At 45.3% G+C, this 25,551-nt stretch overlaps 12 protein-coding genes and 2 non-coding genes across 14 annotated transcripts; 6 read left to right on the top strand and 8 right to left on the bottom strand.

The window, feature by feature from the left end:
- Positions 1-240: 240 nt before the first annotated feature.
- CANTADRAFT_22498 (uncharacterized protein) lies at positions 241-2,262 on the bottom strand (the record flags this gene model as incomplete). Its single annotated transcript, XM_020206826.1, has 1 exon — positions 241-2,262. The coding sequence occupies one exon, from the start codon at positions 2,260-2,262 to the stop codon at positions 241-243; it is 2,022 nt and encodes a 673-aa protein (XP_020063630.1).
- A 680-nt stretch (positions 2,263-2,942) lies between these two features.
- Positions 2,943-3,110, bottom strand: CANTADRAFT_53682 (uncharacterized protein; the record flags this gene model as incomplete). Its single annotated transcript, XM_020210243.1, has 1 exon — positions 2,943-3,110. The coding sequence occupies one exon, from the start codon at positions 3,108-3,110 to the stop codon at positions 2,943-2,945; it is 168 nt and encodes a 55-aa protein (XP_020063629.1).
- A 376-nt stretch (positions 3,111-3,486) lies between these two features.
- Positions 3,487-3,575, bottom strand: CANTADRAFT_t153. The gene has a single exon. It is a non-coding gene; the product is annotated as a tRNA-Tyr (tRNA).
- Positions 3,576-4,527: 952 nt separating this feature from the next.
- CANTADRAFT_90835 (uncharacterized protein) lies at positions 4,528-4,794 on the top strand (the record flags this gene model as incomplete). The annotated part of the gene is made up of 1 exon (XM_020211743.1): positions 4,528-4,794. The coding sequence occupies one exon, from the start codon at positions 4,528-4,530 to the stop codon at positions 4,792-4,794; it is 267 nt and encodes an 88-aa protein (XP_020063628.1).
- A 1,082-nt stretch (positions 4,795-5,876) lies between these two features.
- On the top strand, positions 5,877-8,027 carry CANTADRAFT_52983 (acyl-coenzyme a oxidase; the record flags this gene model as incomplete). The annotated part of the gene is made up of 1 exon (XM_020210144.1): positions 5,877-8,027. One exon carries the CDS (start codon positions 5,877-5,879, stop codon positions 8,025-8,027), a length of 2,151 nt encoding a protein of 716 aa, XP_020063627.1.
- Positions 8,028-8,413: 386 nt separating this feature from the next.
- POX1-3 (acyl-CoA oxidase) lies at positions 8,414-10,573 on the bottom strand (the record flags this gene model as incomplete). Its single annotated transcript, XM_020207803.1, has 1 exon — positions 8,414-10,573. The coding sequence occupies exon 1, from the start codon at positions 10,554-10,556 to the stop codon at positions 8,415-8,417; it is 2,142 nt and encodes a 713-aa protein (XP_020063626.1). The 5' UTR covers positions 10,557-10,573.
- A 633-nt stretch (positions 10,574-11,206) lies between these two features.
- On the bottom strand, positions 11,207-11,368 carry TOM6 (Tom6p; the record flags this gene model as incomplete). The annotated part of the gene is made up of 1 exon (XM_020210088.1): positions 11,207-11,368. The coding sequence occupies one exon, from the start codon at positions 11,366-11,368 to the stop codon at positions 11,207-11,209; it is 162 nt and encodes a 53-aa protein (XP_020063625.1).
- A 163-nt stretch (positions 11,369-11,531) lies between these two features.
- On the top strand, positions 11,532-12,779 carry RNA1 (GTPase-activating protein; the record flags this gene model as incomplete). The annotated part of the gene is made up of 1 exon (XM_020210119.1): positions 11,532-12,779. The coding sequence occupies one exon, from the start codon at positions 11,532-11,534 to the stop codon at positions 12,777-12,779; it is 1,248 nt and encodes a 415-aa protein (XP_020063624.1).
- A 4,297-nt stretch (positions 12,780-17,076) lies between these two features.
- Positions 17,077-18,087, bottom strand: CANTADRAFT_22493 (uncharacterized protein; the record flags this gene model as incomplete). Its single annotated transcript, XM_020206825.1, has 3 exons — positions 17,077-17,805; positions 17,860-17,972; positions 18,009-18,087. 3 exons carry the CDS (start codon positions 18,085-18,087, stop codon positions 17,077-17,079), a joined length of 921 nt encoding a protein of 306 aa, XP_020063623.1.
- Positions 18,088-18,235: 148 nt separating this feature from the next.
- CANTADRAFT_6878 (rhomboid-domain-containing protein) lies at positions 18,236-22,059 on the top strand (the record flags this gene model as incomplete). The annotated part of the gene is made up of 2 exons (XM_020210992.1): positions 18,236-20,784; positions 21,132-22,059. 2 exons carry the CDS (start codon positions 18,236-18,238, stop codon positions 22,057-22,059), a joined length of 3,477 nt encoding a protein of 1,158 aa, XP_020063622.1.
- A 138-nt stretch (positions 22,060-22,197) lies between these two features.
- CANTADRAFT_6877 (uncharacterized protein) lies at positions 22,198-22,806 on the bottom strand (the record flags this gene model as incomplete). The annotated part of the gene is made up of 1 exon (XM_020210991.1): positions 22,198-22,806. The coding sequence occupies one exon, from the start codon at positions 22,804-22,806 to the stop codon at positions 22,198-22,200; it is 609 nt and encodes a 202-aa protein (XP_020063621.1).
- A 204-nt stretch (positions 22,807-23,010) lies between these two features.
- CANTADRAFT_t152 lies at positions 23,011-23,082 on the bottom strand. The gene has a single exon. It is a non-coding gene; the product is annotated as a tRNA-Glu (tRNA).
- A 360-nt stretch (positions 23,083-23,442) lies between these two features.
- Positions 23,443-23,906, top strand: CANTADRAFT_267610 (uncharacterized protein). The gene has a single exon (XM_020207875.1). The coding sequence runs from the start codon at positions 23,556-23,558 to the stop codon at positions 23,802-23,804; it is 249 nt and encodes an 82-aa protein (XP_020063620.1). The 5' UTR covers positions 23,443-23,555; the 3' UTR covers positions 23,805-23,906.
- A 102-nt stretch (positions 23,907-24,008) lies between these two features.
- CANTADRAFT_52780 (uncharacterized protein) lies at positions 24,009-25,277 on the top strand (the record flags this gene model as incomplete). Its single annotated transcript, XM_020210121.1, has 1 exon — positions 24,009-25,277. The coding sequence occupies one exon, from the start codon at positions 24,009-24,011 to the stop codon at positions 25,275-25,277; it is 1,269 nt and encodes a 422-aa protein (XP_020063619.1).
- Between the last annotated feature and the right edge of the window lie 274 nt (positions 25,278-25,551).

Raw genomic sequence — 25,551 nt, 5'->3', positions numbered from 1 at the left:
AAAGGAGGGATACTCTAATTCTAACTCGAGCTAAACAAAATATGAAAAGTGACACATCTATGTTGCATATGTACAATACGTCCTTGGGTGCTGTAGTACCGATGGCATTCCTGCTGCATCGTATCTATTTCCTACTATGTATTCTCACACTACTGCTACAAATGATGGGGCAGTGCAGTGGCCAGACTGCAGTCTCCCAAGGGCCCTGTTGACACCAGGCCAAGCGGGCTTATGGAGTGCCTAAAACGAACTCCAGGTCCAGTCCGAGGGTACTTCGTTGACCGAGTTCTTGCGGCTAAATCCCCCGTGGGTGTCGATTTTCGCAGCCAGGTATGACGACTCAACCACAACCGGCTGATTCAGTGGACGCCGGCGCAGTTGTGGCCGTATCCGCTCGCCTTTCAACGCATTGACGTAGGGATTCTCGATGAACACGTAAGGAAACTTCTGGAGTGTGTCGGATTCGGGATCTGCGTCGTTGGCCGACTTGTTGAGGTCGAGGACCAAGTTCTTGTAGATCTCGCCACAGTTCTTGCAGATTTTGAAGAGCTTGTAGTTCTCGGGATCTGTGATCAACGACATCTGAGCTGCGTCGCTAGCCTCCAAGTTGCGGTAGATGGGAACGACAAACCGGGCGTTTTGGTCCAAAAGGATGCCACTTCCCATGAACTTGCCACGCGGAGTGGCGTATATCCGGGTGGTAACATTGAATTTGGAGGCCTCGTCCTGGTCGTTCTGGATCAAACAGGTGTCGCAGTAGATAAACCCGCAAAACCGACAATGGTGGCGTCTGGTAGGTCCCGCGAGACCCGAGCCGCTGGCTTTCAAGACGTGGGGCACTGAAGTTTGGGTACCCCTGCCATCGAGCTCTGAGTCTTTCTTTCCGTCAAAAAACGTGTAAAATAATGAGAGAATTGAATTACCAAATGTCTTGAAGCATTGCATGCAATGGCTTGAGTATGTGTTGGGCTTCCAGTGGGTGTGCGTGGGTTCGATGTCGAACGCCTGCGGAGCAACCCGTTCCAGGTCTGTATCGTTGATGGAGTTTTCGTCTTCCTCAACATACTCCGCGTCGTTAAAGCCCTCGGCAATCGTGGGTGAGGTAATGGTATAGATGGAGTTGTTCATGGGTGTGCTGCCGCTGTTCCTCTTTGGCGACTTTGTGTCATCAGCGCTGGATGAAGGGGAAGATGGCACCGTGCTGGCCAACCCATTTGTCGAAACCATGGGCCTGAGAACTGCAGGAGTGCTCAACGGTTTCTTTAGTTGGTACAAGTGGTTGAAGCCCGTGGCACTGACGGTCTGTCCCGTGGAAGCTGTGTCTGAGGTGGAGCCGGAATTGGTGGAGTTTGACGAGGTGGACGATGGTGTTCTGGTGGGTTTTAATGGGATTCGGCTGGCTGGATCGACGGGTGCGGTTGGGTTCTTCATCCTGGGAAACACTGACGAAAACGGTTGCATCTTGTTCAAAAGTGCTTCTGAGGGAGGCTCTTTGAGTCCGTGCTCCGTGATGTAGTTGCTGATATTGCGACTTAGCTGGGCCTGCTCTACGTTCTTCTCATAGATGTAGTTGTTCACAATATACTCCTTAAGGAGCTTGGAGTATTCGTTCAGCGAGTCGCTAGCGTCGATGGCCATGTTGGAAAAGTTGCACTCCTTCTCCACAGGAATCGAGAACCGTCTAAGCGGCTGGGAGAGGTCGAAGGTGGCAGGACGGTAGTTGCGGTTGGTGGTCTCCTTTTCTTTGCCCTCCTTCTTCTGGTCGGTAGGTTGTTTCTTAGCTGATTCCGAGCTCTTGACACTTCTATCGCTGACGCTGCTGCCGTATGAAGGACGGCTGGAGCGTCGAGAACCCCCAACGTAGGTGTAGCAGTTCATGTTGTTCATCTGGGGAAACCTGATCTGCTCGTCATAGTTGATGTCTCTGAACTTGTCAGGAGTGCCTGAGTCACCCGAACTTCTGGTGGTGTTTTTGCGAGTGGACGACGGGATGATGTCTGATATGTGCGAGTGGAAGGTGGACTTGATGTCGGCATCGCTGCAGGCAGAGCTTCTGGATTTGTTCAAGTATTCATCAACTGGGCGCTTGGAGAATGAAAACGGGGGTAGCGCCAGACTGGAGTGGTCTTTGGTGTTGGGCGAGATGGAACACGATGCCAGCACTCCAGCCAACGTGCTGGAGGTCTGGTCTGGGTGTGAGACGTTGGAGACAGGCGTTGGACCACCAAAAGCCGGGTTTGTGGTGGTAGTCGTTTGGGCCATCTTGACGAGTGTATGATTTGTGGCGGGGAAGACAGTGGCGGGGACGTTTATGGCAAAACAAACGGAATGCTGATAAGCACTGACAACACACGCTCGACTAGTGGCTGGGACGGTGGGGCGGACGGAGGTAGTTAGCTAATGTCGGAGGTGGTGGTGCTCTTATCACCATAATACCATGGTGCGAGGCACGTGACACGATCCACTGATAACAGGGACGCCCAACCCAAATCAGGCGCTCCTATTGGCTGGACCGCCTCCGCCAGATAAGGGGCAAGGGTAAGGGCTGCTGTTGCCAGATGGAGTTGGGCAGCCCTGCGTCTAATGGGAGATGTTTGTGCGAGCGCTGGCCCCGTCAGTTGCTGACAGCGGCGTGGTGGCACCGTGGTGGCAGCACCGTGGCGGGCGCTGGCACCGTGGGGCGTAGAGACGCTACCAGGCAGGCGTTTGCGGCAACAGCTAGGCTCGCTGGTATTAAACCAGGGGATATCCATGGACATTAGCAGGCCAGCGACAAACGGTGGCGAGTGGCGAGGCGTAACTGGAGGCGGCTGTTTCCATCACTATTCTCCAGCATTCCCCACCACGGGACTCCACCAGCTCTTCGCTAGCTCACTAGTACTCCACTAGCTTTCCACTACGGGCTACAGCTCCTACTGGATTCATTCAACAACGTACATTAGCTAATTCTTGAGCACGACGTACAAGGCATACAAAATACCGGGGAACCACACAAACAAACACAACACAAGGTCAATCCAGAATGGGGCAGTGAGGCCTTCTCTCATGAAGACGGCCAAGGGGGGCAAGAAGATGGCCAAGATGACGGCCACAATCTTTTCGGAGTTCATGGTACACTAGGGGATGGACAATGGGCGGCAACGGCACTAGCGAACAGTGGCGAGTGGTAGGCAAAGACGGGGAGATGAGCAGACAAACGGGTGAATTCTGAAAACTGCACCGGCCAATTGGGCTCTATTTAAACAACTGGTCTTCGCTGTTGTGATTATCCTTGTGCTCCTATTTGTGGGTGGTGGTGAGTGCGCGGCGTTTTGTGTAACTTGTGACCCAAATCACGAAGGCTGGGTGACGATCGAATCTGATGGGCTGCCGCGGTCGGCTCGGGTGCCCCAATGGTCACCCACGGCTGAACTTTTTCAGTGACCTTAGGTGGGTTCAGGCTGCGAGCTCGAGGGAAAACGGGACAGATCCAAGTGGCAAAAAGAATCTCCCGGGGGTGAGTCGAACACCCGATCTCAAGATTACTTTGAGTTAACATTACAGTCTCGCGCCTTAGCCAGCTTGGCCACCGAGAGGATTCGTTGGTGGACAGAAAACGGTGGTTTTTTTGACAAGTGGTGGGTTACCCAAAAGTTGGTCGAATTCGGCCAAATCGATTGAAATAGTGGTGGTTTAACCATTGCAATAGGGACTGGCCAGTTTTAACCCGTAACCTGGAACCTGAGGGCACATCTAGGGAGTGTATAAGAGTATAATTCACATTTGCGAAATAAAAAAAAAACCGAAAGGAGGCCTTTGGGGTGAAAATACCACACTATGGCTTCCTCTTAGCTGGATTACACAACATTTGATACTGATGGGTTCAGATAAAAAAAGAACCACGACTTAGTTGGGCCCAGTATTTAAAATAGCGCAGTTAAAAAAGCCTTGTCCCTCTGGAGATGGTATTAATACGGTCCCCTCAAATTGGACTAATACAGTTTTTTTGGAGCCTGGAGCACGCGAAGCCAGATTATTATCCCACCTTGCTTCAACGAATATTATATAGCCATACGAAGCTATTGTGTTGAAAATACGAACAGTGACTGGGAATGGTGATTGAAATATTTTATTACTCACACTTGTTTTGATCGGCTTCCGTATATTAAGGATAGTCCCACCCAGATAGACCAGGAAGGATACTGGCGATATGGTGGAAACCAAATTTTAGGCTAAAAGAGACCCCTTTTGCAAAATTACTCACTCGCCCCTTTATTATTCAAGCCTTCCCGATAGCTGGCTTTTCTCAATATTTACCACGCTAAGGTTTTGGTGGGAGATGAGTGCCTTTATCTTTAGAAATATTTTCCAGATTCACAATACTTAGGTATTCTATTCCTTTGAGACATATCAGCTCAAGAGAGATCGTGATCCTTGCTACAATACTTGAAACCCCTCCTTGGTACAGCCAGATCTTGTCCCACTTGCGAGGCGGGAAGTCCCAATGCAGCTTGTTGTGGTTCACAATTCATCAACTCTGGCGTCCCGATGTGGCCCAGCGAGCCCCAACTGGTAGTGGGTTACGTGCGTCTGTTGGGCCAATTGGGTAACCCGTGTTGGGAAATATTAATTGGCGATAGCGAGCCAACGGCTGCACATACATGCGGGACACGTCAATTTCTGTACTCCGAAGATTTCCCCGGATGCCCCTATCACCCCCGGTATAGGGGCGAACGACCAGATATTTTCAGATCTAGTAATTGTCAAGTCCACGTTTCAAGGCTGCGGAAGCATCCAAATAAGACGACGATGTAGTGTAGACTAATTAGGGGGCTCTACACTACTGATTATGGCCATTTGGGGGAATTAGCCACGCCTTCCAAGTGGAGCCGGAATATGCCATTTGGAACACAATAAGCCAGCTACATATTTGCAATTTCAGTAAAAGCACTGGAAGTTGGACACAAGAATGGTAGACAGTGTAGAAACAGTAACACTCGACGTAGTGATGCGAGAAATAGTAGTAACCGGAAACAGAATTGCTAGAAACAGATGCTAAAGACGATATTGGTTGAAAGTGTTAAAACAGTAATGCTAAAAGCAGTGGGAACTGAAGACAGAAATACAGTGTCCTACTTGACTGATCTTCACATTTTCAGACATTTCAAAATTTAGTATACTCTGGCTCATCCACCTAGAGTAGAAGAACATCCGTACATCTCGACCTCAAGGGTGCACCAGAGCTGTAAAATAGGCGGGACACTAGTGGCAATGGCTTAACTTCCTTACTACTCCACACGACCATTCCAGACCCGTCCTTCGGCATGCTTGCGCTGGATGCCCCACTTATCAATCTACCCCAGACGAACAATCGGTCACGTGAACACGTACCGAGGTACCGATGGTTTTCCCCCTCCATTCCCCATGGCTCTGGCCATCTCCAGCCGGCAAAGTAGCCGGCTCTAAAACCCATCAGCGTGCCTCCCACGTCCTCCACCAGCTGTGGCCGTTCCCAGCACTATCGATAAATTTTCCATGAGACCACTCTGGCATTCGCACATGAAAGATATCCTTGTGGTTCGTGTGAAACTTTCCCGCGAGTAGTTTCCGTGGAACCGATTCCACCACAGGCAAACACCAGTGCCGAACAGCTCCAGAGAACCACCAGATGTCACCGGAAAATAGATAACTCGTGCAATTGCAGCTTCAAATGACCCGACACCCCCAGCAGATGTCGTATTATCTCTTCCCCAGCGTGCTTAGGTCCCGATTCGGTCGGCTCCTGGCAAGTCGTGTGGCCGCGAAAAAGTGGGGTACTCCCCATATATAACTAGGGTGTAATTCGGGGCTGGAATAACCATCAAAATTAAGTAGCCATGTCTTCCATAAAGCAGGCCATGAGCGGCCCCAAGCTCTTCACTGGGCACGACATTTCCATTACCAACACTGGAACCACCAGTCCAGGCCCCAACCCAGCACTGTTGATTGCTGAGGAGAGAAGCCGTACCAACTTCAACCTCACCAAAATGCACCATTTTATCGAGGGAAACCCAGCCAAGGCCGAACAGATTCTCAGAATCTACAAGTCTTTGGAAAGAGACGTGATCTTGCAAAGTAACCTTGCCCACTACGATAACGACAAGTTGACCGACCGTGAGTTGACTGCTAAAAGAATTGCCAGATTGACCCAGTACATCGAAATCGAGTCATCCAAGCAGTTTTTCAGAAGATTGAACTTGCTCAACGTCTACGATCCTTCCACTGGAATCAGAATCTCCGTCAACCTAGGCTTGTTCTTAAACGGTGTCCGTGGTAACGGAACAGCGGACCAGTACAAGTTCTGGGCCAAGAAGATGGAGGCAGGCATCATGAAGCAGTTGTACGGCTGTTTCGGGATGACTGAGTTGGGCCACGGTTCCAATGTTGCTGGTATGGAAACCACTGCCACTTTCGATGAGGACACTGACGAGTTCATCATCGACACCCCCCACATCGGTGCCACCAAGTGGTGGATCGGTGGTGCTGCCCACTCTGCTACCCACTCCGTGGTGTATGCCAGACTTCTCATCAAGGGCAAGGACTACGGTGTCAAGACCTTCGTTGTCCCCTTGAGAGACTCCAACCACAACTTGTTCCCAGGTGTTAGTATCGGTGATATTGGAGCCAAGATGGGAAGACAGGGTGTTGATAACGGCTGGATCCAATTCTCTGATGTCAGAATTCCTAGATACTTCATGTTGCAGAAGTGGTGTAAGGTTTCTAGGGACGGTACTGTTGCCTTACCACCATTAGAGCAATTGTCTTACATCTCCCTTCTTGAAGGTAGAGTCACCATGGCCGTTGACTCCTACAGAATTGGGGCTAGATTCACCACTGTTGCACTCAGATACGGTGTTGGCAGAAGACAATTCAAGAACAGAGAATCCGACGAATACGAAAAGAAGATCTTGGACTATACCTTGCACCAAAAGAGATTGCTCCCCAACTTGGCCTTGACCTATGCTATGGCTGTGGGTACCGATCGTTTGGAGGAACAACACGAAAAAGTGATCCTGGACTTGGACACTGCTCTTTTGAGTAAGGACAAGAAGAAGATTTCCGAGGCCATTTTGGGCACTAAGTCCTTGTTCGTTGACTCTGGTTCCATGAAATCTACTTTGACCTGGTTGGGTGGAGAATTAATCGATGAAGCCAGACAATCTTGTGGTGGTCACGGTTACTCCAGTTACAACGGTTTTGGTAAGGCCTACAATGATTGGGCTGTTCAATGTACTTGGGAAGGTGACAACAATGTGTTGGCCATGTCTGCTGGTAGGACTATAATGAAGAACATCGAACAAATTATTGTCAAGAAGAAGCCAATTGATCCAAACTCCACTTTTGCGTTCCTTAACAATGCCAATGAAGTGATTTCTTCTGGTCCAATCATCAAGTCGGAGTCTGATTTGAAGGACTTGACTAAGGTCAGAGAAGCAGTTGAGGCAGTTATCATTAGATATGCTGCTGAAAATCTTCAGGTTTTGAAGGATACCAAGGGCAACTGGGACGCTTTGTCTCCACAAAGAGTCGAATTATCCAAGTTGAGAGCTCACCACTACTTGTTGGAATCTTTCGAGAGAAAATTGGCATCTCTCAACAAGTCTGATGACATTTACCCTCACTTGGTTAACCTCATTCAGCTTTACTTCACAACGTCTATCTTTGGTGCATTCACCGCCCAATTTTTGAGATTCGACGTTTATGAATCCAAGATTGCTAAGTACATCGGCTCTACTTTCTTATCCGAATCATTAGCTAAGGTGAGACCTTATGTTATTGGTTTGACAGATGCTTTCCAGCAACCTGATAACATGCTTAACTCTGTGATTGGTAATTATGATGGTCAAATTTATGAAAACTATTTGGATGCTGTCAAGAACATCAATCCTATTGGCGATGGTAAGCCACCATACGTTGAGGCCCTTACCAACATGCTCGACAGAGGTAGTATCCCAGAGAGAGACAGATTCGAAAAGAGCGATAAAGTAAAGGATATCCTCTCCAATTAATTACGGACTCAATCCAGGTCGTAGTATTATTTATATTTAAGTGTGTATATGAAACCATATATCGTGAACTTCATTGCTGTAGAGGAGACGAATTGTCAATACTATTGAGAGAGTTTGACTACCCCATGAACGATAGTGTGCACAGGAAACTGTTCAATATTGATAATTAACCAATTACTTGCTTTCCAAATCAAATCCGATTGCTTACAACAGATTCGATGGACCCAGAACCAAACTGCATCATACTATCTAGGTTTCTACTTTTGATTTAGTTACACTTGTATTATTGGACATAAACGTATCTTAATAAATAAATCCTGACTTATCAAAAGCCAAGAACCATTCTTAATTTGTCATCAGTAGTTGAGCTAGCAAATTTGAATTCCCTTATTCCTTGGATAATTCGAAAGCAGCTTCACCAGTCTTTTCAAATCTATCTCTAGCTTCGAGAGATGGTCTGTTCAACATAGCTTCCAAAGCACCAGAGTATGGAGCCTTGGTGATAGATGGTGGGTTTTGTTGCTTAACAGTCTTGAAGTAGTTTTCATAGATGTTACCATCATAGTTGGCAATAGCAGAGTTGACGATCATGTCCGATTGTTGGAAAGAGTCAGTCAAGGTAGCAATGTGTGGTCTGATGGCAGCGTTCAAGTCTGGGATGATTTCAGAGCTCAACTTACCAACAAGAGAGCTGGAGATAACGTTGTAGGTCAAGAAAGTACCAGAGAATCTGTCCAAGACAAGGGAAGCAGCAAACAATCTTGCCAAGTCGAGCAAGTATGGTTGGAGGTCCTTGTGTTCGGTGGCTTCGGTTTGCTTGACGAATTCGTCCAACAAGTAGTGGTAACACTTCAACTTGGAGATGATAACCAAGTCACCACCAACGAAGTCGAAGTTACCCTTTTGAGCCTTAACAGTCAAGGCAGATTGGTGGGTAATTCTGATGATACAGACTTCGAGACCACGGATGAACTTCTTCAAGTCAAGAATATCGTCCTTAGTGGTCAAGACTGGCTTGTCACCCTTACCTTCACCAACAAATTGCTTGGTGTCGCTAAGGAAGGCAGAAGAGCCCTTGACAACCTTGTCATTGTCGATGACAGCAATAACGTGCTTGAGCAATGGCTTACCGATAGAGACGGCAAGAACATTGTTGTCACCTTCCCAGGTACATTGGACCACCCAGTCGTTGTAGGCCTTTCCGAAACCACTGTAACTGGAGTAACCGTGGCCACCACAAGCTTGTCTACATTGGTCAATGGCTTCAGCAGCCAACCAAGTGCAAGTAGACTTCATGGAACCGGAATCGATGAACAAGGACTTCATTTCGTCGATACCCTTCATGATACCATTGTAGTCGTCCTGTTCAACAGCGTCATCCAAACCAGACAAAGTGGACTCGATGGTTCTTTCAATCTTGAGGGCACCTTGAGACAACACGTAGGAGGCAGCAAGGTATGGGAATAATCTCTTTTGATGCAATGGGTAGTCGATCAATTGGGTTTCCAACACAGTAGGGTCGTCCTCGTCAGCGTTGGCTGGCTTGAACTGTCTTCTACCGATGGCGTATCTCAAGGCAATGGTAGACATTCTGGCACACATTCTGAATGAGTCCATACACATGGTGACTCTACCACCCAAAAGGGCAGAGTAGGACAATTGTTCCAAAGGTGGCAAGGTGACTTCACCTTCTCTGGAGACCTTACACCACTTTTGCAACATGAAGAATCTTGGGATTCTCACGTTGGAGAATTGGATCCAACCGTTATCGATACCGTCTCTACCCATCTTGGCACCGATGTCACCGACGGTGACACCTGGGTTCAAGTCGTGGTTGGAGTCTCTCAATGGGACAACGAAGGTCTTGACACCGTAGTCCTCACCCTTGACCTTCAATCTGGCGTAGACGGTACAGTGGGTGGCAGAGTGGGCAGCACCACCGATCCACCACTTGGTGGCACCGATGTGGGGGGTGTTGATGACGAACTCGTCGGTTTCTTCGTCGAAGGTGGCGGTGGTCTCCAAACCGGCAACGTTGGAACCGTGGGCCATTTCGGTCATACCGAAACAACCGTAGATTCCCTTGATGTAGACGGTTTCCTTGTTCAAGGCCCAGTAGGTCAACTGCTCGGGAGTACCGTTACCTCTGATACACGAGATGAATAAACCGAGGTTGACACCAATTCTGGTGGAGGTCTGGGGGTCGAAAACACCAAGCAACGACAATCTTCTTTGGAAGTCGTCGAAGGACTCGGTTTCGAGGTATCTGGCGATTCTGTTGATTCTGACGGCAGTCAACTCTCTCTGCTGGGCCTTGGTGAGGTCGTAGTACGAGGCGTCAGCCACCATGATGGGGTCTCTTTCCATCTGCTGGGTCATGGTCTTGATGATCTCAGCACGTTCCTTGGACCCCTCCAAGAAGTAGTGCATCTTGACGGGATCAAATGCAGCCTTGGCTCTCTCCTTCTGGAGGGAGGTTTGAGGGTCGGGGCCTGGCGAAGTAGTCACGGTATTCTTTGAAATAGACATGGCAATAAAGGTTAGTGGTGGACTAGACGCTGGTGGATTTCCTGTCCTTATATACTTTTTGGCACGGTTCTCCACAATCACTTTCCATGTGCGACCTGCACCAGCATGCGAGTCCGATGAGAACTGACACCCTACTATGGGCGGCTCCTGCATTTGGCGCAAATGCCCTGAACTAGGCCGAGGTATGCGTGGAGGCACGGGATACACCGAGGCATGCGCGCAGCTCCAACGGCCGCGAATGGGACCACTTTGGCCCCAGATTGGGCCCCAGCACCGTGCTGACGCAACCAGGAGGGTCGCTACAGAGCCGAGGAAAGGTGACAATCACGCCACTGGCGATAGCCGGCCTGATTTGATAGCCTCGGGCCCCGCCAGGTCGGGCCACTTTGATAACGGAATCGTGTGTGGGACGCACCGGCTCGGCGATATTGTCTGACACTATTTGTGGGGTAGCCTGTCTGCAGGCGCCGGCAGCGGTCCCTGGCACCCCTCCCGTCGGTGCCATGTGAACGGGACCGAGGTCCGCGTCACGTGGCTCTCCACGTGACTGGGTTGGGGCGTTTCCCCGTCGCTACAGCTGGTCACAGGATCGTAGATTGAGTATGTACAGAGTGCTCCGCGGCATAGTGCTGCGGCACGGATGTTTGCCCTTACAACTGCGGAACCAACATCTCCATCAAGGGCGACTGGATGAAGGCAATCCCGGCAACGAAGTAGGCGGTGTTGAGCCCAACGGTGAACAAGGGGCTCTTGGTGATCTTCTCAAGTGTGGAGGGGGCCTTTGGGGCGGCAGCTTGGAATCTTCCGGACATGGCGTATAAGGATGATGGCAAGCTAGCACGAATTTGTCGATGAATTGAAAACTTTGAGTGGGTCGTGCGCTGCCGCACAAATACACGTGCGCTAGGCCACATGACCGATCCGCGAAGGGCCAAATCATCTCCCACTACCGTTCCAACACCATCCACCACCACAATGGCCACCGTGCATCATTTGAACCTCGACTTGGGCATCACCCCAGAGAACACGTACTCCCTTGCCGGAAAACAGATCAAGTTCGATTCCAGCGCCGATATTGAACAATATGTCAAGGAATTAGACCTGTTCAAGGACTTGAAGAAAATCGACTTCTCGGGTAACACCATCGGAATCGAAGCTTCCAAGACCTTGAGTGAGGCTTTGTTGAAGCACAAGGACACCATTGTCGAAATCAACTTCTCCGACTTGTACACCGGAAGATTGAACACGGAAATTCCTCAATCGTTGGAATACTTGTTGCCTAGTTTGCTCCAATTGACCAACTTGAAGGTGGTCAATTTGAGTGACAATGCATTTGGCTTGCAGACCATCGACCCAATAGAGGCCTACTTGGCCAAGGCCGTCACCATCGAGCACTTGATTCTCTCCAACAACGGGATGGGTCCATTTGCCGGTGCTAGAATCGGAGGTTCTTTGTTCAAGTTGGCCACAGCCAAGAAAGCCGCTGGTAAGTCCTCTTTGAAGACCTTTATTTGTGGTAGAAACAGATTGGAAAACGGATCCATCAACTACTTGGCAGTTGGTTTGAGAAACCACAAGGACTTGGAGAAAATTAGATTGTACCAAAACGGAATTAGACCAGCTGGTATCTCCAAGTTAATTGAACAAGGTTTGGCTTCCAACAAGAAGTTAAAGGTTGTGGACTTACAAGACAATACCATCACTACTCCTGGTGCCGTCAAATTGGCTGATTCCTTGGGTAACTGGCCAGAATTGGTGGAATTGAACCTTAACGACTGTTTGTTAAAGAACAAGGGTTCTTTGAACTTGGTGGAATCCTTGAACGCTGGTGCACCAAAGACCAGCATCACTACCTTAAGATTACAATACAATGAATTAGAAGAAGATAGTTTGAAGGTTCTCGTGGAAGCCGTGAAGGAGAAGTTGCCAAACTTGAAGGTTTTGGAACTTAACGGTAACAGATTCGAAGAGGATTCCGAATTTGTTGAGCAAATCAACGAGGTATTTGAAGAGAGGGGCTACGGTGAACTCGATGAGCTCGACGAGCTTGAAGAATTGGACAGTGATGAAGAAGACGAGGATGATGAGGACGAAGACGACCAGTTGGAAGACGATCTCGACTTGAACGAATTGGAAGCCAACTTGGCTGGCAAGCTGGAAGAGCACGGGGACTCTAATGTCGATGAAATTGCCGATGAATTGTCCAAAACACACATTAAGTAGATTGATTCCCTTGGGAGTAATAAATGCATAAATATTTATCAATTTTCGCCAGTAATTATAGCGTAATTGGAGCTTGGTCTATTCTCAATCCCAGCTCGTATTGTCACTTGCTGAAGGTATATCGTAGACTGTAGCAAATAATCACCAAGATCACCCGTGTTACTTTATGGAACGCACCATACACTCTACAAGTCATACGCCTCCGGAGTTCTAATCCTTTGCCCGTAGCTCCTTTTTCACCATCCAGCTCTCGTTTCTGAAAACTGCTGCGAAGTGTTACGATCTCACCAAATCAACTGGGGATCTTACCACAACTGCCTCCCAACAGCACTTGGCTAAGCCATGTCCAGTCTATTCAAACTCTCCATCAAGGGAATAAGAGCCTTCGAGCCTGAACAGGAGGAGACGATCCAATTCGGATTTCCTTTGACCCTCATCTGTGGGCAGAATGGAAGTGGAAAGACAACCATCATCGAATGCTTGAAGTATGCTACCACAGGAGACCTCCCACCCAATTCCAAGGGTGGTGCCTTTGTCAATGATCCTAGCTTGGCGGGGAGAACAAACGTCATAGGCCAGGTCAAGTTGGCGTTCAGAAACGCCAACGGGAAGTCAATGATCACTACAAGAACCATCCAATTGACCAGAAAGAAGAGCACCAAGGCAGGCACCATGACAAACACATTCAAAACATTGGAGGGTCAATTGGTAATCATTGACAAAGGTAATAGAATCAGTATTTCGTCGAAGAATGCCGAATTGGATACCCAAACTCCAATATACTTAGGCGCCAGCAGGGCCATTCTCGATTATGTGATATTTTGTCATCAGGATGACAGTCTTTGGCCTTTAAGTGAGGCTTCCGTATTAAAAAAACGTTTTGATGATATATTTGAAGCCTCGAAGTTCACAAAGGTCCTCGATAACTTAAAAGTAATCAAGAAAGACATGTCGGTAGATATCAAATTGATCGAACAAAGTGTTCAGCATTTGAAAATAGACAAAGAAAGAGCAAAGAAAATTACTGATAGAGTTTCATCCATGGAGTCCTTTTCCGAAACGTTGAGTGAAGAAATTTCTCTGATTAACATTGAAATTGACAAGAAAGAACGTGAGGCGGATGAGTTATTCTCCTTAAACCAAGATTTCCAATCCATCTTGGGCGAACACGAGAGGTTAACCCACGAGATAAAGCTAAGGAATGTCCAGACCGAGAGATTGAAGAGTTCTATCGAGATTTTGAATTCAACTGACGAAGAACTTTTACATTTGCAACAAAATTTTGAAACTATCACGAAAGATAAAGAAGAAGAAGTTCAAAAATTACAAAATGAGCTTAACGAGTTTAATAAGCGAAAATTAAGTATCACTGAATCGTATAATCAATTAATACGATTAGATGGAGTTTTGAAAGCCAAAGAAGCAGAATATATCGAAAATTCTGAAAAGCTCAAACAAGTGATCGAACAAAATGAGGCAAATTTGGACTTTACGGCTAGTTCAAGCACTTCTGAAGATTTCAAAGAATATAAGAATAAATTGTCGATTAATTATGATGGCCAACAGAAGCATTTGAATGAAATATTGAAGAGTGTCAAGCAAAATGACTTAAAACAACAAGCTGAGTTGCAAAAAATTCTCGATGAGATCACTAAATTGGAGCAGCAAAAGGAGTTTGTGAAAAGCGAATTGATACTCCAAGAAAAAAAATCGAGCCAGATCAAAATTGGAATCGAAAAAGCAGGAAATGCATTTGAAGAGCTAGAGGCCCTAAACTTGGATTTGGAAACAGCACGAAATAAACTTCAGACGAGGAAAGAATTGAATGAAATTTCAAAACTTGACAAAGAGATTGATGAAGAGAATTTTAATCTCTCGAAAATGGAATTTGAAGTTGAAGAGTTAAGTAAGAAGATTTCAACAAGTAACAGGCAATCAGAAATTAGAACTAAAGTTGATATGCAAAAGAATGTACTAGATAACAAGAAAAATCAATTGAAGAAATTGATCGACGAAATCCAAGCTGAATTTAAATCAATCACTGGATCCTCATTTGACATTGACGATGGTGAGAAAAAATTTCAAGATAAGCAATCAGAGTTGAACAAAGCAAAGGAAGATCACTTAAAGCTTCAAAAATCATTGGGCTCCAAAATTAGTGTCGAAGAATCATTACATTCTATGAAGAAACGTGAGATAGAAACGTTGGAAAGCGAACTCTCCCAACTAAAATCTCAAATTTTGAAGTCTATTGAGGAAGATGAGATTGATTCGTATGAATCGGTTGTTGAAGATTTAGAGGATAGTTATAGAAATGTGCTGGAGGATATCAACACTTTTGAAGTAACCAGACAATTTAATATTACTGCCATAAAATTTGCAACTGAACAGAAGCAATGCTTATTATGCAAGCGTGATTTTGAATCACCAGGTCTTGAAAAATTTCTCAAGGAACTTGAAACAAGTGTCAACAAAGACAGATTCAAAGAAATTGAAGAACAAGCAGAAATTATCAAGAAAGATTTGGCAAGTGTCAAGGCAATTAACCCTCAAATCATCACATTCAGAGATACATCCAAGAAAATTAATACTTTGAAAAGGGAGGTTGATGAAATCGCTCCTGGGCTAAACAAACTTAATGATGAGAGGGAGATATTGGATCGTGAATCAGAAGAAACCACAAAGCAATTCACACAATCAGAGAAAGTTGGAAGGGATCTTAATAACATTTTGAGAATTAACGAAGAAGTGCAAAGTATTCAACAGTTTTACAACGAGCTTTCTGAAGAGCTCAGTGATTTTGGCTCTGTCTCCCTCTCAATTTCTGAACTTCAAAAATTGCAACAGAGCAAGAACCTTAACATTAAAGAACTCCGTAACTCTAATCGTGAAAAGAGTGAGTTAAAGCAATCCATACAGAGAGACTTGGCAAAATTAGAAGGAAAGATTAAGGATATTCAGGTGAGCATAAGCAGTAAAAAATCTTACATATCTGATCTTGAAAACCAAAGAAAGATATATGCTGAGCTTGAAGACTCCATAAAAAACTTGACATCCAGGCTAAAGAGTACAGACGAATCACTTGAGGATTTTTATGTTAAAAGGGATAGCAAGCGTACAGAAGTAGAAAGTGAAAGATCCAGTGGCGAAGAATCGATTACTATTAATCAACAAAAAGTGCGTGATCTTAAAACACATGTGGACACTTTCAATTCATTGCACTCTGTTGTGGAGCAATTTGAATCCTTTGATAGAAAAAAGCTAGATGAGAATAACCAAAAGACTGTTGAGACTAAGAGTACCTTGGATGATCTCAATTTAAAAATGGAAAATTGTGAAGGATCAATAAAATCGCTTGAAAAATCAATCCACGAGTCTTCGAAGGAGCAGCATAATATCTTGGCTAATTTAGACTACAGAGGATTGCTCAAGGAAATTATGGAGACAGAAGAAAGGCTTCAAGAGTTAGATATAGAGTCTGCCCAGGCTAGAAGAGAAGAATATCAAAACAGATCTAAGAAATTGCGCAATGACATATCCAGTCTTAGGTCCAACCATGATAGTAAGTCAGGAGAACTCAAACAGATAGGAGATCAAATCAAAAAGTTAAAAGAAGAACTTAAATCAGAATACGAATACGTCAATAAAAACTATCATGAAGAATGGATTAAATTACAGACGAACATGCTAGTATCTAATGATATTCAGACGTACTCAAAGGCCCTTGACAATGCAATCATGAAATTCCATAGTATCAAGATGGGAGATATTAATAGAATATTGAAAGAATTGTGGTCACAAACATACAAGGGGTCGGATATAGAAACCATTGCCATAAAGAGTGATGTTAATGTTCAAGCAAAGGGGAACAGATCATACAATTATAGGGTGGTTATGTATAAGAGTGGAAATGAGTTGGATATGAGAGGCCGGTGTTCTGCTGGTCAAAAGGTTCTCACTAGTATTTTGATCAGATTAGCTTTAGCTGAGTGTTTTGGAACCAATTGTGGAATTATTGCCTTAGATGAACCAACAACGAACTTAGATCAAGAGAACTCTGAATCCTTGGCCGAAGCATTAAATCAAATTATCGAGTTCAGAAAAGCACAGCTGAACTTTCAATTGATAGTTATCACACACGATGAGCATTTTTTGAACCACATCAATGGGGATAGATTTACTGATGTGTTTTATAGAGTCCAACGTGACGAGCAACAAAGCTCAAGGATTTACAGTCTTCCTATTTCCAAGATCCAAGAGAAGTGAGGACAATAATAAAATAAATAATTCGGCACAATTAAGCCATCTCTTCCAATGTTCTATCCTTCTCCAACCAAAGCTTCTCTAAGTATTTCTCAAGCTTTGCCCTCTTCGAGGGTACTCTAGTAAGAGATCTGACCCTGACATTGACTCTTATTGTAGTTTGTGAATCACTGCAGAATATTTCAAACAAAGACGGGGTCCATATTGTACCATTTGCATCTTTAGAAATGCCATTCAGCTCGTAAATAATGGACAAATCATAAATTTTGAAGAATTTGTTACTTGGACTTTGATTGATAGCCGAAATAAGATTGTAAAATGCAGAGAATCGGGGATATAAAAGTCCATCGAACATGGGTAAATAGTATTTTTCACTTTGTTGTTTTTGGATATCGTGAGCAAGTTTCGTCCATATATTCACCTCCGGAAACACTACTATCCATTCAGGGTACTTGCTAATTTGCAAGTGACGGAAGAGCTTTACCCCAATAGCAGAATCAAGCTCCCAGTTCTCATCACATCTTGCCATGTTGTACAACAACCTCAATTTAGGTACAGTCCACACCAGGAACCATGAAAAGATATTGGTTCGAGGTAATGTGAGATTAAGACCCCCCGGAGAATCCCCGGATCTACTGGCCGAATACCTTGCCAATACTGCAATAACGATGTGGTCGGCTAATGAGCGGTGATTGCTGATTACAATAGCAGAATCTGCATTCATCAAGTCTCCCAGTACTTTGATATGAACGTTATTGAGTCTCTAAAGCATTAGTAAATACCACATTGATCAGTTCATACTTAGTTTTTTACATACCGTAAAGTAAATGCAAAGATCCCAAAAAATCAAGGCACATTGCCTTCTTAGATTTCTAGTACCATCTGGTACAACATGTTGTACAATGTCACAAATCTTGGATGAAAGTCTGCCTATTAACAAAACAAACATCAACAATATGAGTATACATATCGTTCTCGCCCTTTTTCTGTAGTCCTTTGTACTCGACTCCCATGAGTCGAACCCCAAATGTTGAGTAAGCTCCATTACACTGTAGCTCAGTTGCAGTCACAAATACAATTTGCACCCATTCGACATTCTCACTATCAAGTATCGCGACATTTGTTCCTAGCGACATCCACCATAGTATTTTTCCCGATGAGCTTCCAGATCATCTCAACCCCAAGAGTTCAAGATGTCAAGATTGATTGTGAAAGGACTTCCCAAGTACTTTACGGAGGACAAATTGAGAGAGCATTTCTCTCAAAAGGGAAATGTTACTGATGTCAAGTTGATGAAAAAGAGAAATGGTGAATCCAGAAGATTTGCGTTTATTGGTTACAAGTCTTACGAAGATGCAGTAAAAGCAGCCGGATTCTACAATAAGTCTTTCATTGATACTGCAAGGATAGACGTCGAGCTTGCTAAGACTTTCTCTGACCCAAACGTTCCTCTTTCCTACAAGGACAAGAAGAGACAAGACTTGGAAAGATTGAGGAGACAAGAAGAGGAGTTACTCGAACAGGAGGAGAGAAGAACCAAGAAGCAAAAGACAAGATCCACAATCGATGAGGAAATAAGTAGTAATCCAAAATTAAGAGAATTCATGGAAGTAATGAAACCATCTCATCAAGTTAAATCATGGGCTAACGATGCTGTGGCTGATGGCTCTGGTGGTCCTTCTGCCCAAGCTCTTGAGGATGCCTTGGCTGAAAAGGATGAGAAGCCAGCTAAGAAGGACATCGATTATGAAATGGCTCAAGTTCAAGAAAATGCCAGTGACGATGAATATGAAGACTTCGGAAAAAGAGACGAAGAGGATGAGGAAGATGAGCCTATGATGAGTTTGAGCAATGTCAACGAAAATGAGTCTACCAACCCTGTGCATGACGAAATCCAGCCAGAAGTTCAGGAAGATGGTCTTGCTGCTAACGAAAATGTATCTGACCTCGACTGGCTCAAATCCAGAAGAATAAGAATCAAGGATAATGACGATCTGGAAGACATACAAGAACAACAAGAACAACAAGAAACACAAAACACAGACGAAGCTGTCGAATCTAAACTACCATCCAGAGTTGCCCGTCAACCCGAACCAACCGTAGATCCTGTCCAGACCGTGATTGAAAAGATCTCACAAACTGGTAGACTTTTCATCAGAAACATCTTGTACGAGTCCACTGAGCAAGATTTCAGGGAATTATTCCAGAGCTACGGACGCCTTGAAGAGGTCCATATTGCCGTTGACACTAGAACTGGTAAATCCAAAGGATTTGTTTACGTACAATTTGCTAAAAGTGACGATGCTGTTTCTGCTTACAAGAGTTTGGACAAGCAAATTTTCCAGGGTAGATTACTTCACATCTTGCCTGGTGAAAAGAAGAAGGACCACAGACTTGATGAGTTTGACTTGAAGAACTTGCCACTCAAGAAACAAAGGGAGTTGAAGAGAAAGGACCAAGCCTCCAAGAACCAATTCAGTTGGAATTCACTCTACATGAACTCTGATGCTGTCTTGGAATCTGTTGCCTCCAAAATGGGAGTTTCGAAGTCTCAATTGATCGACCCAGAGAACTCTAACTCGGCCGTGAAGCAAGCTTTGGCTGAAGCGCATGTGATCAACGATGTTAGAAAGTACTTTGAAGATAGAGGGGTGGATTTAACCACTTTTGATAAGAAGGAAAGAGATGATAAAGTCATCTTGGTGAAAAACTTCCCCTTTGGTACCACCATCGAAGAAATCGGAGAGTTGTTCTCCCCCCATGGTGAACTTAAGAGAATGTTGATGCCACCAGCAGGTACCATCGCCATTGTTGAGTTCCGTGACGCTCCAAGTGCGAGATCAGCATTCACCAAATTAGCATACAGAAGGTTCAAAAAGGGTATCCTCTACTTGGAAAAGGGTCCAAAGGAGCTATTCACAAGAGAACCATCGCAAGACGAGGTCCAATCCGCCAACGAGAAGCCAGAAGAAAAGCCTGTGGAAGTGAAGGTGTCTGCCAGTGATGTGATGGGTGGAAGTGAAAGACAAGAAGAAGAAGAAGAGAGTGAGGTTGTTGACGGTCCTACTGTCTCTGTTTTTGTCAAGAACTTGAACTTCTCCACAACCTCACAACAGTTGACTGCAGCATTCAAGGACTTGGCTGGCTTTGTTGTTGCAACCATCAAGACCAAGCCAGACCCAAAGAACACTGGCTCCACATTGAGCATGGGTTTTGGATTCGCAGAATTCAAGACCAAGGAACAAGCCAACACTGCCATTTCTCTCATGGATGGCCACGTCTTGGACGGACACAAGTTGCAGTTGAAGTTGTCCCACAGACAAGGAGGTACCACCGCAAGCAAGGCCGACAAGTCCACCAAGTCGAACAAAATCATCGTCAAGAACTTGCCGTTCGAGGCCACCAGAAAGGACATTTTGGAGCTTTTCGGAGCTTTTGGCCAGTTGAAATCGGTCAGAGTGCCAAAGAAATTCGACAGGTCTGCCAGAGGTTTTGCGTTTGTTGAATTCAACTTGCTCAAGGAAGCCGAGAACGCCATGAACCAATTGGAAGGTGTCCACTTGCTCGGAAGAAGATTGGTAATGCAATACGCGGAAGCAGACTCCGAGAATGCAGAGGAGGCCATCGAGAAGATGACCAACAAGGTCAAGAAACAGGTGGCTACCCAGAACTTATCGGCGCTCAGAATGGCTGGTAAGGGTAAGATCGACTTGGAAGAGAAGGAAGACGAGTTTGCTGGCTTGTGAGCTACATGCTGTCTATACTTCGCAAGAAAATGAAATTCTCCACCATGAATTTCCCACCACCACTACATCGTGTATACCACTAATTAATGTACCATAGCACCTTTTTAGCCTACCTGTAAGCCCATGACTTAACTGCTCTAGTCCTGCTCTACTGAAGTAAACTCATTCTCTCTACTCTCCCCCAAACTGGCTACTGTCTTATCACCATTCGCAGCACTTTGCCACTGCGAAAACCAAATAAGCTCGCTAGCATCACTTTTCTTCACCATTCACTCCTTTACCGCCAGCTCAGGATGTTTCGGTTTGGCTTCAAGTCCCCCGTGACGCTCAACCACTTCTTCAGCAATACCAACCTTCAGACCTTCAAGAGCAAGTCCTTCGCCCAGTCCAGTCGCTACCTCCAATCCAACACCCAAATCTTACAATCCAGCTTTGGACCCACCTCGTTCTTCAAATCGCTCAAGAAGTCCCCCACCCTTGTGCCTGCCAGAGGTTTCAAGAGATCCCAGACATGGAACAATTACAATAAGTACTACAAACGAACTAATTGGGACAGGCTCAAGCGCCCTGCCCTCTTCACTGCATTGTTCTGTGCTGGTACCACTTTGATTACTCCATATGTTTTCGAATACACTCCTTTGAAATACTTCAAAAGGAATCCGCATGCTTGGGTGTATGGCCTCATTGCCATAAACGGTGCCGTCTTCTTGCTGTGGAGAGTCCCCCAATTAAGAAGGTATACCACCAAATACGCCCTTCTAGTCAAGGACAACGTCCAGTCTAACTTCTCTTTGTTGGGCTCAGCATTCTCCCATCAGAATCTAGGCCACTTGTTCGTCAATATGTTCGTGCTCCATAGTTTCGGAACTTCCTTGTGTGCCATGGTGGGTGTGACCAATTTCACAATCATGTACCTTAATGCTGCGGTGATTTCTTCGTTTGTTTCCCTTGTCGTTCCTACAGTTCTCGGATCGATTGCAGGAGTATCCTCCTTGGGAGCTTCTGGTGCAGTGTTTGCCGTTTTTGGTACCTTCTCGTACTTGATTCCAAAAGCGCCAATTGCGTTGTTTTTCATCCCGGTTCCTGGAGGAGCCTGGATTATGTTCTTGGGATCTGTTGCCTACAATATAGCCGGAAGTGTACTCAGGTGGGGTAAGTACGACTATGCTGCTCACTTAGGTGGTTCTATCGCAGGAGTAGCCTACGGATGGTGGTTTAACAAGAAAAGAAAGGAGGCCATGAGCCATAGAAGAGTGAGATATGGATTTTAGATGAATTATCTACGAGGGTAATGTTACTAACGCTAGTCAGGCTAGTCATGTAAATAGATTATGTATATACCTAGTGTCTTTATCCAGAACTCTATGCAATATGGAACTAAATTTAATATACAACGATTCCTCATTCGATTATGCGAACGAAACACTCTTCTTCTTCTTAGATGGAGCCTCGGCCTCTTCCTCGGCATTTCTGGCCTTGGCATTCTTTCTTCTATTGGCTCTGGCAACATTTGCCTTGTTCTTCAATTCGGATTTCTTGCCCTCCAACTTGTCAATCTTCTGTTGTTCCTTTCTCTCTATTTCCTGTTTCTTCAACTCTCTCAATTCTTCCAATCTTCTGCTCTTCTCCAACTTACTTTCGTTCACCACATCGTACTTGTCGTTAATGGATTTGACCAATCTATTCATGGTCAATGAATCGTTATCGTCCACAAACTTCTTACCCTTCTTTCCCTTCTTGGCTTTCACCCCGGGTATAACAGCCTTGTTCAAGGTGGGTATGTCAAGTTGGTCTTCACGGTATTCTTTACCATTTTTGGCTCCATAAAGTCTTATTTTAGCTTGTTGTTTCTTGACTGATTGTTTGGATGGCTTCTTGGAGATGGCTTTAGGGGTTAATTTGGGTTGGGATGCTAACAAATTTCTGGCGACAGAGTCGGTAAAGACTTCGGAATCATTGGTTCTTGTCTTGTTCTGGGTCTTGTTCCTCTTGGCTGTTTGCGATTGCCTTGGTGCCATCTTGGTTAGTGTCTAGTAAGTTGATAGTGCTGAAAAATCGATGGCATCGCATTTTTTTTCATGTCGCTCTGTATCAAAATTGAGTGAGGATGGCTGCAATCGAGTTCTGGGGGAAGATAGCGAGCAACGGGGAAGCCCATATTACTAGGAAGAAAAAAGAGAAGGGAGAAAGCGGAATCAGTAAAACAATTAAGAAAAAGTTAATTCCGATACCGGGAGTCGAACCCGGGTCTGCTCGGTGAAAGCGAACCGTGCTAGCCGTTACACTATATCGGAAACTTGTTATAATCAAACATTGTTTGTTCTGTAATACATTTTAATTTTAGAGGTAATTTTACATTGTTTTTCCAAATTTTTCTTTTCAAGTGAGTTTGATTGAGTTATATTTTTGACTAACATGATTTTATACACAATTTGATTGCATGACAGTCTCAAAGTTGTAAAATTCATCAAAAACCTAAAATCTTACAAACTCACCTCTACCCCTTGTCCATAATTTATCTAACTGCAAATTATCCTTCTTATCCAACCACAGCAGAAAATTTAAAGTATCAAATAGCATGAATTGCTCTATAATGGTCCCGTGTGTCGCGAATTAAGTTGCAAGAACATATCAAACAATCATTATTATAGTTTCATATTTATAATGGTTTAGCGGTAATGGTATAATTGCCATTGTAAAAGGTTTATATTTATCTAGGGTAGAGAGCAGATTATAAAAATAATTTACAATTTAGTTCTGCCCCCACATGGAAGCCCTGGCGAATTTCTTGGTACCTATGGATCAACTGGAGAGTGTAATCCTTCATTATAACACAGGCCTCTGTACGATTCAAAGGTACGATTCAAGTTTCATGCCTAAAAAGCGAAATATGAACCTGGTTCTGAAACCGAAAATCGAGTTTTCTCAAAATTTGGTAATTTTCTTACATTTTCACTTTCACAGGGATACCGCGTTTTTGATCTTAAAGATAATTGCGATAAAGATTCTATGGTGAAACAATAGCCACGGCTCTAGTTGTGGACTTAGGCCTTTTCACCGATATGGAGTGATATTTATGGCTTTGGGCTAATCAGTGTTGCAAGGCGTTTAGTGCCAAGATAGCACCGTTATCGATAAGGAGTTGCGATAAGCTATTTGCGATAAGCTTTTCGGACCCCATCCAAGTATATATACCGTCCCTTGCCCAAGATCGTGGGTTATGTCCAAACCTATCAGATACGTTACTAAAGTCGACTTGGAGCTTCCTGGGGACCAGCAGCCCCAAGTCCACAACCGGTGGCACCCGGACGTACCGTTCGCGGAAACAATACTTCCCGGAGAGACCGTGAAAATTGAGTGCTTGGACTGGACAGGAAACCAGATCAGAAACGACGACTTCGCTGACGACATCAAGAACGTCGACCTTACCCGTATCCACTACTTGTCTGGACCCTTCAACATCGAGGGTGCCCAGCCGGGGGATTGCTTGGTGGTGGAAATCAAGGATGTACAGCCCTTGGAGCGCCAGCCATGGGGATACTGCGGAATTTTTCCCAAGCACAATGGTGGGGGCTTCTTGGACAAGTTTTACCCTGAGGCTGCGAAAGCGATTTTCGATTTAGAGGGTATCCATGCCACGTCTAGGCATCTTCCCCACGTGAAATTTGCAGGGTTGATACATCCAGGCATTATTGGAACGGCACCGTCTCATTCAGTTCTCGAGGAGTGGAACTTACGCGAAGGTAGACTAAAGGCAGATATCCAGCACAATCACGACACTCCGGTTGCAAACCTCCCAGAGATGGAGAACACCCACGCAGGAAGTGCCACTGGCGAAGTGGCTGCTGCTGTAGCAGCCCAAGGCGCCCGTACGATTCCTGGCAGGCCAGAAAACGGAGGTAATTGTGACATCAAGAACTTGTCACGAGGCTCCAAATGTTATCTTCCTGTGTATGTGGACGGAGCCAAGCTCTCGGTAGGAGACCTCCATTTTTCCCAAGGCGATGGTGAGATCTCGTTCTGCGGGGCCATTGAGATGGCTGGGGTTATCACCATCAAAACTAGTCTCATCAAGGGTGGCATGGAAACCTTGAAGCTCAAGTCTCCTATGTTCATTCCGGGGGATGTCCAGAACCAGTACGGTCCCTCGAGGTACCTCACTTTCGAGGGGTTCTCCGTGGACGAAGAAGGAGTCCAGCAGTTCCTCTGTGCGACTACTGCCTATCGACAAGCATGTATTCGGGCCATAGAGTACTTGAGACGGTTTGGGTACAACGACTACCAGATATACTTGTTACTTTCTAGTGCTCCCATTGAGGGCCACATAGCCAGTATTGTGGACGTTCCCAACGCTTGTACCACGCTAGGTATCCCCGTTGACATTTTTGACTTCGACATTCGGCCCGAAGCCCCCATCGTCAAGCAGGAAATGGGCAGCTGTGCTTTGGTGACAGGTGCGGGCCACAACTTGACCTATACGTATCGCTGACTGCCAACTACCTCCAGAGCCGTCTTTATGTGAACTAACAAAACGATTATTGCCAAATGGAAGTCTACCTAGGTTTCTCCAACCCAGCAGTCAAATACAACTGGTGATATATAATTACCCACTGCTCTTTATGTGAATAACCTGATAGAAATTACTGACAGGCTTGAATCAGCAGACTCGTGCTGACATTTATGCCTTACATCTGTAGCAATTCCATGGAAGAAATCATTTCCCACCTGGAAGCGATTGACTCAAGAGAGGTCCGTCTCGTAGA

Source organism: Suhomyces tanzawaensis (genome assembly GCF_001661415.1).
Source record: "Suhomyces tanzawaensis NRRL Y-17324 unplaced genomic scaffold CANTAscaffold_5, whole genome shotgun sequence".
Lineage (NCBI taxonomy): Eukaryota > Fungi > Ascomycota > Pichiomycetes > Serinales > Debaryomycetaceae > Suhomyces > Suhomyces tanzawaensis.
Note: the sequence above shows the minus strand (reverse complement) of the source record. Positions and strands in the feature narration are given on the sequence as shown.

Excerpts from the sequence above, each read along its gene's own strand:
- CANTADRAFT_267610 (XM_020207875.1), top strand. The coding sequence starts at position 23,556 with ATGGAAGCCCTGGCGAATTTCTTGGTACCTATGGATCAACTGGAGAGT.